A 17014-nucleotide genomic window follows, 5' to 3' on the forward strand; every position below is an offset into this window, starting at 1 on the left:
ATCCTAATGCCCCAGGAGCTTGCCTTGCTGGGAGAATTCCCCACCATGTGGCACTTGGCATGTGGAAAAGAGCAGTGGAAGAGGGAAAGTGATAAACAGCATCTCTGAGAAGATTTTGGGTTCCCTGCTCCGTGTTTCTTTTCCCAGCCTGGGTTTAGCTGCTTAGCTCCAAACTGGAGTCCCTCTGGCATCCCTGTGTTTTATCATGACTTGCTTCCCTGGAAATTTCATTTTTTTTCTTTCCCCTGGTGACAGAACCTGGATCTAACAAAGAGAAAGATGCTTCATGAAGGGCCCCTGACCTGGAAAGTGAATCGTGACAAAACCATCGGTGAGTCTGGGCCATCCCCTCATCCCCTGGCTCTGGGTGGGTTTGCTGGGAAGGAGAAGAGGGAAAAGCTCTGCTGCAGCTCCCAATTATGCTTCTTACTGCCACCTCTAATAATGCCTGTGTGCTTCTCTGAGCTGATTAAATTATTCTTGTCAATTCTGAAATGTGCTGGAGCATCATTAGGGCCACGCAGGGACACAGCAGTCAGTCATGAGCTGATCCAGTTCCATCTGTAGCTTTCTGCTGGAGTTTTCACCAGGAAGATTTGCAAGCTTTGCCTGGGATGGCACAGCACTGATTGCTGCCTCTGCATGAGTAATCAGAAACGCAGCTTTCTGCTTTCTGATGGGAATCTTTTAACTCATTCTGGGCTTTTTTTGCATTCTGGGCAGATCTGTACACTCTGCTGCTGGAGGACATCCTGGTGCTGCTGCAGAAACAAGATGACAAACTGGTGCTGAAGTGCCACAGCAAGATCCTGGCATCCACAGCTGACAGCAAACACACCTTCAGCCCCATCATCAAACTCAACACTGTGCTGGTTCGCCAGGTGGCCACAGGTCAGTGCAGCCCACTGAGAAAGCAAGAAGAGAAGCCAAAAATAAAGATTAGCTCAGTTGAGGAAGATGATTTTGTGTAGATTTTCAGAGTAGAACATGGAAAACTGCGTAGGTTTAATTCTTGGTTGTCCAACACCGCGCTCAGTATGGATGAGCTGTTTAACTTCTTTGCATCAGTAATAGGCATTTGCTTGAGTTTTAAATAGACCTCTAAATGAAAGTACTCTGATTGTGTTAGAGGAAAAGCACTCTGGAAATTATTAGAAGGGAAAAGAGGAGAAATGGAGCTTTTTCAAAATGGGTTGAAATGGGTTTTTCCTTTTGAGGGCACATTTCTTTGATAGGACAAGGTCATTGTTTTTGTGTTAGTGTCAGAGAGTTATCTCATGGACTTTTTCCTTGCTTTGGGCTGGGGTTATGTAGGAATTTTTGGGAAGCTGTGTGGGACCTGGCAGCTGTTTCAGTTCCCTTCCCTGTGTTGGTGCAGATAACAAAGCTTTCTTCGTCATCTCCATGTCGGCGACGGGGGCTCACATCTACGAGCTGGTGGCACAGACGGTCTCAGAGAAGAATGTGTAAGTCCTGGGGTCAGCTCCACCTGCTGCTGGCTTTGCTGCACCTGAGAGACCTTTTACCCCATGAATTCCCTGAGTTCCTTCTCCAGCCTTAGCTGGAAACCTGGTGGTCCTGCAGGAAGCATCTGTGGATAGTCCCTCCCAGCTGGCTCACTCCAGACTCTTTCCTGACCTCCAAAATGCTTTTATTTACCCTTAAAATGCTGAGGTTTTTGGGCCTGACTGCCAGATCAGACACAGAAATAATTCTGCATCTTCATGCAGCACCAGAGATGTTTGCAGATTTACATTCTGGCATCATAAACACCCCACTGCAGGAATTGGATTCCATGGCTAAAAGCTTTACTGGGAGAAACTCTTTTCTCTTAAAGAACACACAGGGATAGATGTGTTTATGGGATACATATTGCATGTATTACACTCCAGTGATGTGTGAAATAATGCTTTTTTATGTATTTATATATCAATTAACTGGTTGATCTGACAAGTGATAAGGCCCTGTCTGTCATTTCTATCTGCTGAAGAGCATCCAGGTGAGCTGAGCTTTATGCTGTGGTGATTTCAGGGTGTTCCTGGGGGGACTGAGTGTAGCAGAACTTAAAAAAAAAAAAAAAAAAAAAAAAAGACATTTATTTTTGGTAAAAAAAGCAGTAATAAATATCAACTGGGTTTAAGAGGATTAAATAGAGAAATGCTCATTCTGTTTCACTTGCTGCATGGTTTTATTTGCTGTTTCTGCTGCAGCTGGCAGGACCTTATAGCTCAGATGGCAGGAACTGTGAAGATGGGGAGCAGCAGGAGAGTGATCCCACTGCCTCAGTCAGGCCCTGGCGAGTAAGTCAAACCTGCAGGAGGAAGAAAAGCTGATTTTTCTTTCTCCAGCACCCCTTTTCCTGCTTACAAATTGCCCTCCAAAGCATGGATTCCCCTGCAGATGAAGCTGACTGAAAGGATGTGTTTGTTCTTCCCTCCCTGCAGAGAGGAGCGTGAGGAAGAGGAGCAGCAGAAGCTCAAAGAGCAGCATGACATTCCTGCCAGCAGCCTGCAGAGTCCAGGTAAAGCAGGGATTCAGGGAAGTGGGAGCAGGAGATTTGCTCCACGGAGTGCAGGTGTGCCCAGCCATCATCCTGGGGGATTGGGGATCCTAGGGCAGCTTTGAGATTTTTCTGGAAAGGGGTGATTTCTTTACAAGTCATTCAGAGAAGTGATGCTGAACCTCTTGGAAATGCACCTTTTCCTCTTCCCATCTGATTTATAACCTGCTAGAGAGTTTTTTGAACCCTGGAAAGAGCTGGCCTTGTAGCAAAGCCATGCTCAAGAACCTTAGTGCTTCCAGAGTGCAATTTTCTGCAGTTTTATCCTTGTTGTTTCACCTGAATTTTTGTGGTTTTTTTGTTCTCTAGATAAAGATTTGGGCCTGGAGTCTCCCTTAATACTGAACCCTCAGTCCTCTTCACCCATCATGTCTGAGAAGGCCAAGGTGGAAGGGCTGCTGGGGGCTGAGGCACAGTTTGAGAAGGTGCAGCAGGCAGAGCTGGCACTGAAGGACTCCTCTGCCTGCTATGAGCACCCAGCCAGCAGCTCAGCCTCGGTGCCAGAGGGGCAGTGGGCACGGGATGCCCTGAGGAACTGTGAGTACCACCCTGGGGTGGGGCTGGGAGGTGGAATTTGGTCCAACAGCCCGTTTCCATTCATCATCCATCCCCCTGGGCTGGATTTCACACAGAAGGGATGTGACAGCAAGGAGTTCTGAATCCATGCACTGCCCCTTCCCTGGGCTTTAGGCATCTCCTTGTTTTTCTGGAGTTTTGTGGCTCAAATGAGGGTGATAACGAATTTCTACCATCCATGGAGTGCTTTGATGGCAGAATCACACTGCAGAACTTAGTGCCCAGTGCCATTGCTGGTCAGCAGTTTTTAAAGACAAGGCAGTCAGCCCTGGCCTTATTTCTGTAGCACTGAAGCAGAACTGGAGAGGTTGCTTGTGTTGCAGAATTGTTGCAGAATACAATTTTCTTTTTTTTTTTTTTCTTCTTTTTTTTTTTTTGTTGTAAAATCCTACAAACTGTTAGGCTCACTTACATCCAAAGCCCAGGCTCAGATATTTCCTGAGTACTTGGGAGGTGGTTGGGTCTGACTAGATCAACACTTGTGCGTGTTGAGAAGTTTTCCTGATGGGACAAATCATTGTTTGAAATTGTTTTTAAGGTTTTTAATCACTTCCTCTGCTCTCCTTTCAGAGGAGGAGTTCAGGGCTCTGCAACCTGCTGGATCAGCTCTGGCAGTGCAACTCCTAAATAGAACTCCCTAAAATTTGAATGAATTCATTAATCCACAGATCTCTCCTTGGCAACTCTGGGAGGGACACAAAGTCCCTCAGTTGTACTTGGAGGGAAGAGTCTGTGGAATATTTGCTTTTACCAAAATGCAGAACTCTCACATCCTTGGCCCCATTTGCCTTTTCCATCTCTCTGTCCAAGCAATGACAGTTCTCTGTACTCTCAGAGTTATCTCAGACCTTTAATTCCATTTATTCTCCCTTCTTAGAGGATTTAAAGTTCTTTTCTAGTTCTGAATATTGGACAGATATTCTTGGCACTTGTTTTAAGAGACCACAGCTAAAATAATCTTAGCCTAGGGGTGTGTAAGGACAATTTTAGTGACCCTACAGCATCTCCTGAGTGTTGAGAGTTAAAAGAGCAGCTCTCCAAATTGTGACAAGAGCCTGAGCTGAGTGGCAGTTCTGCTGTGTGACATCACAGCTTTTTTTGGGTGTTGCAAAAGCATTTTGTGGTGAGGAGGAACAATCTGAGGTTCTTGACAGCAGCACGTTTTTGTTTGGAACAATATGTCCCTATTATGAAGTGTTTGGTTGGGATAATTTGGGAACTAAAGGAATGTGGGTTGAAGTTCAACCAGGCATAAATTTGCATTGAATTATAGGGAAAATGTTTCTTAGATCTTTTTTTTCTTTCTTTTTTCTTTTTTTTTTTTTGCTGTCATTTCAAACCTGAGTGGAATATTCCCAATTTCCTTGAGGTGGGAATCCCCTGCTCTAACCACAGCTGTGAGCTCCTGTGCAGGGTAAAACCCAGGCACTCAGGATAATTTCTGGAGAAAATCTCTTTGGTTTTCTCCAAGGAGATGCAACTTGTCCTGACATATTGCAAGGTAAAACAGGGGAGTGAGGCTGGAGCCTTTAATACATTAATTTTTATCCCTGTTTTTCCAACCAAGAGCAAGGAGTCACACCTCTGTCAGAGGGTGACCTTTGTGTCTGCTTTAATCCCTTCTGTGCTCTGGGAGCGTTGCCTGGGTTTGTCAGGTGCCATTAGTGCAAGAGCAGGATTTCCAGACATTATGATAGAAACAGATTTTGGGCAAGCAGGAAGGGAGGTGATGAGCTCACAGAATATCCTGAGCTGGAGAGGAGCCAGAAGGAATTTTAGGGGAAATGCTTTTAGATTTTTTCCTATTTTTTTTTGCTGTCATTTCAAACCTTAGTGGAATATTCTCAATTCCCTTGAGGTGGGAATCCCCTGCTCTAACCACAGCTGTGAGCTCCTCGGCAGGGTCAAAGTTGGAGTCATTTTGTCACCTGTCCATCTCATCTGACCCTTGCCTGTCTTTGTCATTTTGTCCCCTGTCCATCTCATCTGACCCTTGCCTGTCCTTGTCATTTTGTCACCTTTCCATCTCATCTGACCCTTGCCTGTCTTTGTCATTTTGTCCCCTGTCCACCTCATCTGACCCTTGCCTGTCCTTGTCATTTTGTCCCCTGTCCACCTCATCTGACCCTTACCTGTCCTTGTCATTTTGTCCCCTGTCCACCTCATCTGACCCTTGCCTGTCCTTGTCATTTTGTCCCTTGTCCATCTCATCTGACCCTTGCCTGTCCTTGTCATTTTGTCACCTGTCCATCTCATCTGACCCTTGCCTGTCCTTGTCATTTTGTCACCTTTCCATCTCATCTGACCCTTGCCTGTCCTTGTCATTTTGTCCCTTGTCCATCTCATCTGACCCTTGCATGTCCTTGTCATTTTGTCCCTTGTCCATCTCATCTGACCCTTGCATGTCCTTGTCATTTTGTCACTTGTCCATCTCATCTGACCCTTGCCTGTCCTTGTCATTTTGTCCCCTGTCCACCTCATCTGACCCTTGCCTGTCCTTGCAGTGGGGCTGCTGAGGCAGCTCCTGGTGCAGCAGCTGGGCCTGGCTGAGAAGGGGCCCCTGGAGGACAGACAGCGCTTGCCCAGGTTCAGGACCGTGTCCCAGGAAGCCCAGACAGAGAGTGGCAACGAGCTGCAGCCCTCTGAGAGCAAATTCCAGCAGCCTGGAGAGGACAGAGCCCTCGGCAGAACTGGAGAGGCCGCGGGCGGGCACGGCCCCCGGACTGCAGCGGAGTGCCCGGCCGCAGGGGATGCCATGCAGCTGGTGGGCACAGAGCCCGCTGCCAGGGGCGCTTTGCCCACGGACAGCATGAACCTGGAGGGCTCCAGCTCGGAGCTGGAGGGGCTGGGGGCTGAGGAGAGCGGCGAGCGTTTCTTCGATGCTCGGGAAGCTCACAGCGACGAGAACCCCGGCGAGAGCGAGAGCGAGCTGCTGGGCAGGAAGGAGGAGGAGGAGGAGGAGGAGGAGGAGGAGGAGGTGCAGATTCGGATCTCAGGTGAGCCTGGGGCACTCCTGCAGGGGCTGATGATGGCCAGGTCCATTTAACACTTCACCTTTTGCTTATCTGGGGTAGGACAGTCAGCTCCCAGCTCTCGCCAGGTCATTTCAGCCCTGTGCAAGCACGGGCCTGGTTCATTCTCCGTGTGCTGGAGGAGAAGCTGAAGTGCTGGGGGACACACCCTGTGTCAGACTGCAATTGCAGAGGCACCAGGCACAAGCCAAGCCCTCAGCTGTGGCTGGCCTGCACCACTTCATCTCTCTACTGCCTAAAGGGTTCTGTAGGGAAAAGGTTTTCCCTGCAGGCAAAGCACTTTATAAAGCCCTTTCCCTGATCAAGCTTCAGGAAAGAAGCTCAAGACTTTAATTTTACACTGTAATAGCCTCCTGTAACCTTGCCACACTCTGAACCTCTGAAAAGTTTATTATTTTGTTATTTTTATTGTTATTGCTGCACATGGACCATTGGACAGCTACCTGAGCACACCAAGCTTAGCACAGAAGCTGAGGTTTATCTCATGTGCTTTTTGTAGTAGAAGCAGCTGCTATCAGGTGGATTCAACACTAACAGCCACACAGAAGTCTCTTACCCATAAATATGCTCTTATTTAAAAATTGGATTATATCCACGTGGATAAGCCAATTTATGACTGTCCCAATGCTGCTTTCCAACTACATAGTGCAAATAATTTTTCTCACTGAGACATTTTAAATTATTAAAACTGAGCCAACAACTCGAAGCATCTAATTTATTTGTCACCTCTTCCACTGTTTACTTTTTTAACTGTATGGGGACATCAAAATGAGACTGATCTGTTTTTAGTCAATTCTGAGTCCCCTCTGCTGGCTTTGCCTGTGGTATTATAGAGATATTCATTAAATAGACTCCTGTTTCTGGGTGCAGGCTGTGAAAGCATTTTCTGCCTGTATTTACTTTATCTTTTAGCATATCAGCAAGCTCTGCTTTAAACCTCACCCATCTAAAAGCATCCTAAGTGCCAGGGGAGTGGAGTTTGGGAATCCAGCTGCTGAATTTGTCAGGTGCCATTAGTGCAAGAGCAGGATTTTGAGATATTATCATAGAAACAGAGATTTTGGGCAAGCAGGAAGGGAGGTGATGAGCTCACAGAATATCCTGAGCTGGAGAGGAGCCAGAAGGTTCATTGAGTACAGGTGCTGTCCATTTAATTATGGTTTTTTTTTTAATGTAGAGTGTAAAAGCCATCCCTGATCTCTGAACCCATTCAGAACCAGCTGAGTCTAATAGCACCACTAATCTTTGGAGTGTTCACAAATGGTTTTTCTCAGGAGATGGGCTGTGGGACTTCTTTTCTCAGGAGATGGGCTGTGGGACACCCCCACTTCTGTCTCTTAAAATCTGCTCAAACCCACCTCAGCCCTGAAGCTTTTTGAGGATGGTTAAATCAAACCCCATTGTCTCTGCAGGAAATTATTTGATTTTTCTCACGAGATGGGCTGTGGGACATCCCCACTTCTGTCTCTTAGGATCTTCTCAAACCCCTCTGAGCCCTGAAGCTTTTTGGGGACGGTTGAGTCAAGGCAAACCCCATTGTCTCTGCAGGAAATTATTTGATTTTTCTAGGGAGATGGGCTGTGGGACACCCCCACTTCTGTCTCTTAGGATCTTCTCAAACCCCTCTGAGCCCTGAAGCTTCTTGGGGCTGGTTGAGTCAAGGCAAACCCCATTGTTTCTGCAGGAAATTATTTGATTTTTCTAGGGAGATGGGCTGTGGGACTTGTTTTCTCACGAGATGGGCTGTGGGACACCCCCACTTCTGTCTCCCAAACTCAGACCCCGCTGAGCCTTCAAACCCCGTTGTGTCCGCAGGAAATTATTTGATCCTCGACGGCTACGGAACAGTGCAGGAGAGCTCCACGGACGAGGAGGTGTCAGCCCTGGTCCTGCAGTGCACCTCCCACAGGCAGCCCCCCCTGGACTGTCCCCAGCAGCAGCAGCAGCAGCAGCAGCAGCAGCCCCTGTCCCCAAGGGACGCCCGGTCGGACGGGGGCAGCTCGCCGTTCCCCGAGGAGCTGCGCTGGGCAGGGCTGGAGGAGCCCTGCCCCTTCCTGGGCAGCCCTCAGCTCCCTCTGGAGATCCGAGTGCAGCTCATGCAGTACATCCACAACATCGAGGATGCCCTGGAGAAGCTGAAGGTGCGTTGGTTTTTTTGTTCTTTTTTATGGTTGTTTTTGTCGTTATTGTTATCAGTACTGCACGTAGAAGGTTTGATGGTCACCTGAGCGTTTGATCATTTCCATGCCCGGTCAGTTTTGGGGTAGAAAAAAGCTTTAAAATAATTCTGATGGGCAAGAGCACAGCCACATTTCTCTTCATCTCTGGCTCTTACTCCTGGATGACTTTAGAGCAGAATCTGTTGCTTTTTTTGCTGTTTTGTGTGCATTGAGTGGTGGATCACGACAGGCCAATAGTTCTGCTGGAGCTGGCTCTTTATTGCTTTGATTTTGATCTGGAGAAATTTCTGAGGGGTAGGAAGCCTGCAAAAGTGGAGTTTTCAACAGACACTGGCCTGAGGAATGTGGATTCCTGGCATGAAGATCAGGGAGGGGTTCTTCACAGAGAGGTGGGAGGGTTGGATCCCCATCCCTGCAGGTGTTCAAGGTCACACTGGATGTGGCACTTGGTGACGAGGTGGTCTTAGGGCATAGGTTGGACTCAGAGATCTCAGAGGTCTTTTCCAGCCTTGGTGATTCTGTGAAATCTCTCGTGTGCTGCTGCTCGTGCTGTCAGATGAAGACTCTGAGTTGCACCAAGGATATTGAGGTTTTCAGGGTCTGTATATTCCACGTGATTTGTGCATGGGATGGGGATTCTCTTTATAGAATAACTACAGAAGGTTTGATGTGTGAAACATCCAGTAGCCAGCCTTTCATTTCACTGAAATCTGAATATTGCATGCAAATGAAGCTGCTGATGAAGGATTTGAGGGGGCTCACTCCAACCTGGCTGTTTGCAGCAGTGAAATTTCCCTTTTTCCTGTTTGAACCCCTCTTTGCTTGGTGAACGGAGAGCCAGTTGAGTTTTGGGGCTGTTGTTGTTGTTTTGCAGGAGGTTGAGGAGGATTACAGCGTTCTGCGGCGCCAGGGGCTGGCTGGCTCAGCCTCCACAGGAGAGCACTCAGGTAGGAGCCCCTGAGCCCCAGAATCAAACCCAGAGCACAAAGTCGACTGTTTGGGCCACCTAAAAACAGAGGCCAGACAGAATTAAGAGAATAAAAAGCAGTTCTGTTTATTGAAGGGCCTTCAGGTACATTTAGGGCAGACAAAACCCACCCAAAATGGATATTTGGTCATGAGTTTCACACTTTTATAGGTTTGGTCCATTTGCATATTGGGGGTGAATCTGCCAATTACAGCTGCAGCTAATGAAGTAATTGACCCCAAGTTTGCTCCCCCAACTCACTTTTGTTTCCATCTCTCAGGCCTGAGGCAGTGAGGGGTCCTTGATTGCCAGGCCTGGAGAGGAATTGCTGTGTCTGCCCCAAGTGGGGAAGCAGCAGCTCACACTGGGTGTGGAGTTTGGAGTTCTACACTAAAGAACTGCAGGTTACAAATAGATGAAAAGTATAAAATCCTGAGGTATCAGAGCTCCAGCTGGCCTTTCTCACATGCCCAGAAAAGGTTTCACCTCCTTGAGCAGCTCTGGCAGTGCTGCCTGCAGGAAAGGTCAGCTCCATCCCTGGAGGCTCAGCGGAGCTTGTTCCTGCTCTGGAAAGTTCTGTTCCAGCTGCCCCACACCTTCATCCCAGGGTGAAGCTTCTCCTCCAGGCTGGCCGGAGTGGTGGGAAGTCCCACAGGGAGGTTCCCGAAATGCTGAGCCTGGCTCTGCTTTCCCCGGGGCCCTCCAGGTGGAATTGCTGAGCTGCCGGGCGAGCTTTGGAGGTGAGATGGGTGTGGAGCTGCCCCTGAGCACGGCTCTGCCGCGGGAGCGCTCGGAAGCGCCGCACGCTCATCTCCCGTCGCGCTACGACACGAAATAACTCCCGCGTTCGCTTCAGATGCAGAAGAGGGAAAAGAGGAAGTTCTATTTCTGACTTCACAATTTATAGAATTCTAAAGGTGACCGTGGATTGGAGGATGGAATTGCCACCTCTCCAACCGCACTGGTCAAACCAACAGTCATCAATTCTCTCCTCCCACAAAGAAGAATGCAAAACAATCATTATTTACATGAACATGTGTGAGAACTCCAGTAGTGTCACCAGATGACACAAGCAAAAACCACGCAGCACAGCCTTGGTCACGATGAAGAGACTCATTTATTTTCTCTGACTCCAATCTTTTATAGTTCTCAAAAGGTGCCAGTGGATTGGAGGGTGAACGTGCCACCTCTCCAACGACACTGGACAAACTACCTGCACATCAAATTTCTCTGCCTCTATGAAAGAATGCAAAACAATAGGTTGTTTACAGAAAGTTGTGTGAGAAAGTTCTCTACAAGAATGTAAACTCAGAAGGCTTTAGAAAACTCTTGATAACCAGGGCGACACAGTAGAAATATGTCGACATCAGAAGGCATAGAAAACTTTAGAACTTTTTAAAACTTTTAAAAGAACAGGGCCACAATCTCCCAGTGCATCCCTGTCTCTCACCACCTTTTTCCCTTTTTTTTCTCCCCCTTTTTCAGACAAAAGCTAGTCGTGTTTCCAGGAGTGGCTGAAGATTGGATGAAGAGAATCAGGACACAGCACCCGCTGTCTCCCCTGTGGACTCTGGGATGAGGGTTTGGAGCATCCAAACAGGAATTCTCTAGCAAAGTGGGCATGGGGTGCTTTTCCTGTGGGGCATCTGCACTATCTTGTCAGTGAGGGAGTCTATTCTATTCTGCTCCTCTCCTTGCTACCAGAAATTCAATTTTTTTTTTTTTTTCAGAACAGAAAAAAAAAAAAAAAAAACCAAACCAAATGTACAGAGCTTTGGGTGTAGGATATAAAAAAAAATGTATTTAGACATTTAAAAGAAAAAAAAAATTGATGTATTTATTTGACTTCATTCCGTGTATCGAAAGCACATTTTAATTTTTTAATCTGCCTTTTTTTTTTTTTTTTTTTTTTTTTTGTTCTATTTTTGGGTAGTGACAGTTCTGGCCCACCCTGCCTGGTGAGGGGACAGGGGGGACCTGTGTGCAGGTGTTTCCTCACTGGACTGGACTCTGCACTCCCTGCTGGCACTCAGACTACCAAGAGCTACTCATGAAGGTGTTAGGATGGAATTTATGGCTGGAATTTGTCTGTATCCAACCAGCTGCATGGGAATTGCTCATGTCACCACGTGTGGAACAGGAATTTTCCATGCACTAAACAGCCAGGCACTTGAGATGGGCGAATTTTCCTTTTCCCCTTTCCCATTCCTTTGCTGGGATAGGAGAAGGAGGTTTAATTTTGTTTTTGTTTTTTTTTTTTTCTTGACTTCGTTGGCTTTGATCATTGTTTCCTTTGTAAAGTGATAAAAAAAAAAATTACTTCGACCTGCAGCACTTTTGTAACTCTTCTCTGGATCAAAAAAAAAAAGAGAGAAAAAAAAAAAAGAAAAAAAGAGAAAAAAATGCAAACCCAGAAGTGTTTCAAAGATGTGGGGCAGCTCTGCCCCTGATTCACTACTGAATGAAAAAGGGCTGCCATGGAGTTAGCCACAGGTACTGCTGATTATAGGGCCAGTAAGTTTTAGTACCTGAAGTATGTCTTGCTGAGGGCTCGGGGTGGGCTTTGGGGTTGTTTTTTTCTTTTTGGGGTGGGGTTGGATTTTGTTGAATTTTGCTTTTTTTTTGTTTTGTTTTGTTTTGTTTTGTTTTTGGAATCATTCGTGCCAACGTGTTCTCACCCAAAGGGAGATTGGTGACCTGAGGAGGCTGAAGCAGCTCTTGGGCACTTCCTCAGGCCTGTCCTGGTGGGCTTTGCAGCTGGAATTCCTGCCAGGATGGGAACTGGGGTAACCCTGGGCACAGCCTCTGCCCTGAGCCCATCTCCATGCATTACCCACCCCCCGTGCTGGGTTCCACACAAGGTGGGGCTGGCAGCAAGGAGTTCTGCATCCACTGCCCCTTGCCCGCCCTTTAGGCATCTCCTTGTTTTTCTGGGCTTTTCCGTAGCAAATGAGGGTGAGGATGAATTTTCACTGCCCTGCTTGGCACAGGGTGGTTCAAGCTGCCCCCAGTGCCACTGGGCTGGGCTGCTCCTGCCAGGTGTGTGAGGAACACGCCCTCTGCCCGAGATCTGAGCTCTTCAAGGAAGCCAAACGGAGCATCCTGCACGTCCCATGGACAGTCAGAGCTTTGCTCAGCACCAGGATCCTCCTGCTCCTCTAAAGCAAACGTTTTCCCTTCTGGCAAGAAATCACCTCTGTCCCTTGTCAGAGCAATCCCAGCTCTTGTTCTTCCCCCAGGAACCTGTGGGGGATGAGTTCAGGTGGCAGGAGAGGGAGCAGAGGTGGTTTTGGTGTGGGAGTTGGAGCCAGGAGCCCTTTTGGAGGGTAGGGAGGAATTCCTGTTGTTTCCAGAGCATCACCACTGCCAGCAGCAGCCAGAGCCTCCTGCAGGCTGCCAGGAGCTCCCTGGGTTTTTGGGATGCACCAAATGTGTGGGATTATTGTCAGTATTAACCCAGCACTCCATCCTCATGGATGGGCTCTCCCCTCCTCACCTCAGCCCCACAATTCCAGGGTTATAAACATCCAGATTTCCCCTGAGCACCCCCCAGCCTGGAATGCTGCCAGGAAGAGAGCTGGGCAACAGCCAGACCTGGGGTTGGACCCCTTTCCCCCCCCCCCACACTCCAAAACAGGAGCAGCTGTTGTGACCTCAGTGATCTAAAGGGTTCCCAGAGGCTTCCATGGAATTCCAGAACAGAGGGAGCTCAGTCTGGCTCTGGAAGAATGTTCTGGAAGAGCAGCAAAGGTGGGGTTTGGGGAGGCCTGGGTGGTTCCTGCTCTTTGCTCGTGGTTGAGCACAAAATCCTCTCTGGGTCTCTCCAGAATTCCAAGGTCTGTGGTGGTTCCTGGTTTCACCTCTGTGAAAAGCTGGGAGTGCAGCGAGTTGGTGAATTCACATTTTTGCCTGCTGGAGCGGATTTCCCCCCCAAAAACCCCCTCATTCTGCCTGGGGGTAACCCAAAGGGTGAGGGGCAGCTGTGTCCCTGTCCCTGTCAGGGTGGGTAAAGGAGGATCCCCCTCGGTGCTGGGGATGGCAGAGGTCAGGAGGGCTGGAGGAGCCCAGCTGGTCTGAGCCCGGCGCTGGGGGGAACAGAAATCCCACTCTGGGCTCTGTCCTGGCTGTGCTTCCAGCTCTGCCTCATCCTCACAAACAGGGATGCTGGGGGGTCAGGGATCCCTCCACTGGAGGGACAGGAAATTCCTTTTGTCCAGGGAATTCCTTTTTTCCCAGGGAACTCCTTTTTCCCAGGGAATTCCTTTTTCCCAGGAAATTCCTTTTTCCCAGGGAACTCCTTTTTCCCAGGGAATTCCTTTTCCCAGGGAACTCCTTTTTCCTCCCTGCACACCTGCAGCACCACAGACCTCGGGCTGGAACTCAAATGCACTATTCAGGATTCCCACAGGGTTTTTTTTCCCCTCCTTTAAGCCATAAGACTTCCCCTTCTTTTAAAATGAAATTTTCATTTTAATTTCCCCCCCAATTGGTTGGGCATTCCCTTATCCAAACAGTTCTCTGGAGTTTTTTGTCCCAAGCCCTGGTCCCAAGAATATTTTTCCCCCCTCTTCCCCAAGTAGAAGAACAAGGATTTCTGGTTTTGGGAACAAGGATGGGGTGTAAGAACATCTCCTGGGAGGTCATTTCCCTTCTGCTGTCACACAGCTCGTGGACAAGGCAAAAGCTCAAGATGGAATTTTCCTGGAGTGGGAATTCCCTTCTCCTGCAGAAGATCCCTGCTTGCCCTGGTGTGTGGGGGGTGGGATCAGCAGGATGAGGAGTGCAAACCTGGGGAGCTCTCAGGCTCCCAGCCTGCCCAGTGCTCTCAGACTGGATATTCTCATTTACAGCTCCCTGCTGTTCGATTTCATTCTCCTGGATCCAGTATTTTCTCCCTGTTCCCCAAAGAAATCCCTGGATTCCCTCCCCTTCCCCAAAGGTGCCAACTGACAAGCAGATGTACTGCAAAAGGGATACTGCAGCCAAAACACTGCTGTTTTATTTTGAATTAAGTCTTGTGGAGCTCTCTTCATACTAGAATATTTTTATTTTCTTTGTACAACATACAATCATGTACTCTTAACAGAGATTTACTTTAAAGAGAAGAAAAGAAAAAAAAATCTGGAAGTATTCTTTAAAAAAAAAATACACAAGAATCTTTATTAATAATCCTGTATTTTTACTGATCATGTTTGAATGTCTAAAAAGACTTTATTGTTCTAATTATCCAGATGTATGTTTGTAAAATAGCTCTTTTATGACTTAGCTGATCGGGTTGTATGTTTCTGGAATTAAATATTGGTCACTTAAAAAAAAAAAAAAAAATCTGTTTTCAGGACCTGGGAAATAGAAAATTTAAGCGTTTCAAATATCATTAAATAAGCTTAAAGGAAAATGAGCTTTGTCTGGTGGATTTTTTGGGGTGGTTTGGCTGGAATTGCCTGGAGTGTTTAAAGGACAAATGATGGCAAAGGAAATTTTCCTTGGGGCTGATGAATTTTTCCAGAGATTGAAGTACCTTGATTGTATTTTTGCTGCTCAGACTTCATGAATTATTAATTACTTAATTAATTAATTGACAGAGCACCAACTACAGGAAAAGAAATCCCCCCTTGCTCCCAGCTGAGCTGGCCCTTCAGGACATTCCCTGCAGGAACGGAAGCCTTGGTGTGTCCTGCACCCCCTGCAGCTGCAGGTGAGATTAGAAAGGGAATTTCTGCCCTTTCGAAGGAATTTCTGCTTGCCCTGGTCACAGGCAGCAATTTAATGAATTCTGGAGAAGTTCAGAGCTGGTGCTCTTGAGACAATTCAGCCTGAGCAGGGAGTTCTGCTTTCAATCCCAAATCATTTCTGGGTTCTTTGTCCTTTTAAATCCAACCAGAACCATTATTCAGTTAAATTAATGAATGGATCCTATTAATTTATTGTTATTTTTAAAAGGGAATTCATTTTGAAGGTTGGGAATCATTTCTGTGCCATATTTCACCTCAGCATCTTGCAAATATTTATTTGCATTCCCATTTTGCTGCTGGATCTTTTTCCCTCCGCTGGGACCGACCCAGAACTGTAAAAGAGAAGTGAAATTAAAACTCAGCTGTTGAGGGAACCTGTGAATTTTTGAACAGGGAACATCTGTGCTGAGAGTTTGGTGATTTCTGAGCAGAGGCTGCTCTCCCTGAATCCCTGGCTTTAGTGACATTCCTGTCTTTGGCTTCCCTGGAAGGTGATGATTCCTGACAGACAAGCTGGCAAAAATAAATGAATTAAGAACAACACCAAAACAGAAAACAAATCAGCTTTACTCCTGAAAACTTGGGAGCTTTTCCTTTTTTTTTTTTCCCTTCCCTGTCTGCATTATGTACACGAAGCTCCTTGAGAGATTTCTTTATTACTTTATTATAATTGGTAATCTGAGCTCTATTACACTTTCCTAATGATGCTCTTCGTGTTTTGCCTATTTAAATGTTATTTTATATATTCCCTTTACTGCCTTGCTGTAAATAAATGATTCAAAAACTCAGCAGCTCAGAGAAATCCGAGCTCTCCTGCCCTGCAATCCCAGCTGGGGGTGGGGGAGAGCTGTGCTGCAGTTTTGGGATTGTTTCACATCCACAATCCTGGAATTCATCTCTCCACAGGCAGGGAAGACATGAGGGGGATTTCAGGGAATAATTGCAGGTGGGGTTTGGGTCATTTTGGATCATTTTGAGTCATTTTTGGGGTCATTTTGAGTTATTTTTGGGTTATAGGAGCTTTAAGGTCCCTTCCAACCCAAACCTTTCCATGATTCCAGGGGGTTCTGAGCAATTAGGGTGGCATTCTGTCCCTCCACCTCCCTAAATGACAAAAAACAACTGTTGAATCCATTGGTTCTCTCAGCAAAGATCCCTTTGGTATTTGCTGAAAAATACCCATAATTTCCCCTTTTTTTTTTTTTTTTTTTTTTTTTTTTTTTTTTTTTTTTTGTCAACTCCTCAATGGATTTTAGGTTTTGTTCTTTCAAAATATTGATGGGAGGCTGGTGTAGGATGGAAGTCGTCCAGTCCCTGGCACGAGTTCTTTGCCAGTTGGGCTGAGCATTTTGGGGAGAAATGTTTCCCATCAGAGCTGGGCCCAGCACTCCCAGAACAGAAAAAAAACCAAAAAATTTGGATGCGATTCCTACAAAGTGTGATCCAGAATCGAGCTGGGAAAGAACCTGGGGTTAACTCTGAGCAGATGCCTGGGTTAAAATGTTGGTTTAACAAATCCAAAATTTTTAGACACCTGTTATTGAAAAAAGGAGGCTCAGGGGAGTTTTTGAAGGGGCCAAAAGTTTTGGTGCCACTTCCAGCTCCACCCTGGCGAGGTCAGGCAGTGAAAATAAAGCTGTGATTTGTGATTTGTGCTCTGCCTTTCTGCAGAGCTGCACGTTGGTGTCCAGCCCCATTCACTGATTTCATCCTTTCTGGAAAATAATCCTGGGAGGAGGAAATTGGGAGTGAGAGGAACTGGCCTTGAGTTGTTCCAGGTGAGATTTAGGTTGGGTATTTCTGATATTTCTCCATGGGAAGGGTGCTCAGGCATTGGAGCAGGGCAGTGGTGGAGCCAGCATCCCTGGAAATGTCCAAAACCCTGTGGATGTGGCACTTGAGGTGGTGCCATTGTGGGTGATGGGTTGATATTATCATTTACTAATCTTAAAGGGCTTTTCCAGCCT

General features: G+C 47.0%; 1 protein-coding gene across 4 annotated transcripts in view; it reads left to right on the forward strand.

Annotated features, from left to right (window-relative positions):
* The window catches only part of ARHGEF12 (Rho guanine nucleotide exchange factor 12), a 75411-nt gene extending 63765 nt beyond the window's left edge, over positions 1-11646 (forward strand). For all 4 annotated transcript variants that reach the window (XM_053996923.1, XM_053996920.1, XM_053996922.1 and 1 more), the window contains 10 exons: positions 256-331; positions 724-891; positions 1379-1466; positions 2211-2300; positions 2445-2521; positions 2870-3097; positions 5641-6132; positions 7984-8309; positions 9223-9295; positions 10801-11646. In XM_053996923.1, coding sequence (XP_053852898.1) covers positions 256-331; positions 724-891; positions 1379-1466; positions 2211-2300; positions 2445-2521; positions 2870-3097; positions 5641-6132; positions 7984-8309; positions 9223-9295; positions 10801-10811 — 1629 coding nt within the window. In that variant the 3' untranslated portion in view covers positions 10812-11646. The remainder of the gene's footprint in view (positions 1-255; positions 332-723; positions 892-1378; positions 1467-2210; positions 2301-2444; positions 2522-2869; positions 3098-5640; positions 6133-7983; positions 8310-9222; positions 9296-10800) is intronic.
* Positions 11647-17014: the final 5368 nt, after the last annotated feature.

Source organism: Vidua macroura, chromosome 22, assembly GCF_024509145.1.
Source record: "Vidua macroura isolate BioBank_ID:100142 chromosome 22, ASM2450914v1, whole genome shotgun sequence".
Lineage (NCBI taxonomy): Eukaryota > Metazoa > Chordata > Aves > Passeriformes > Viduidae > Vidua > Vidua macroura.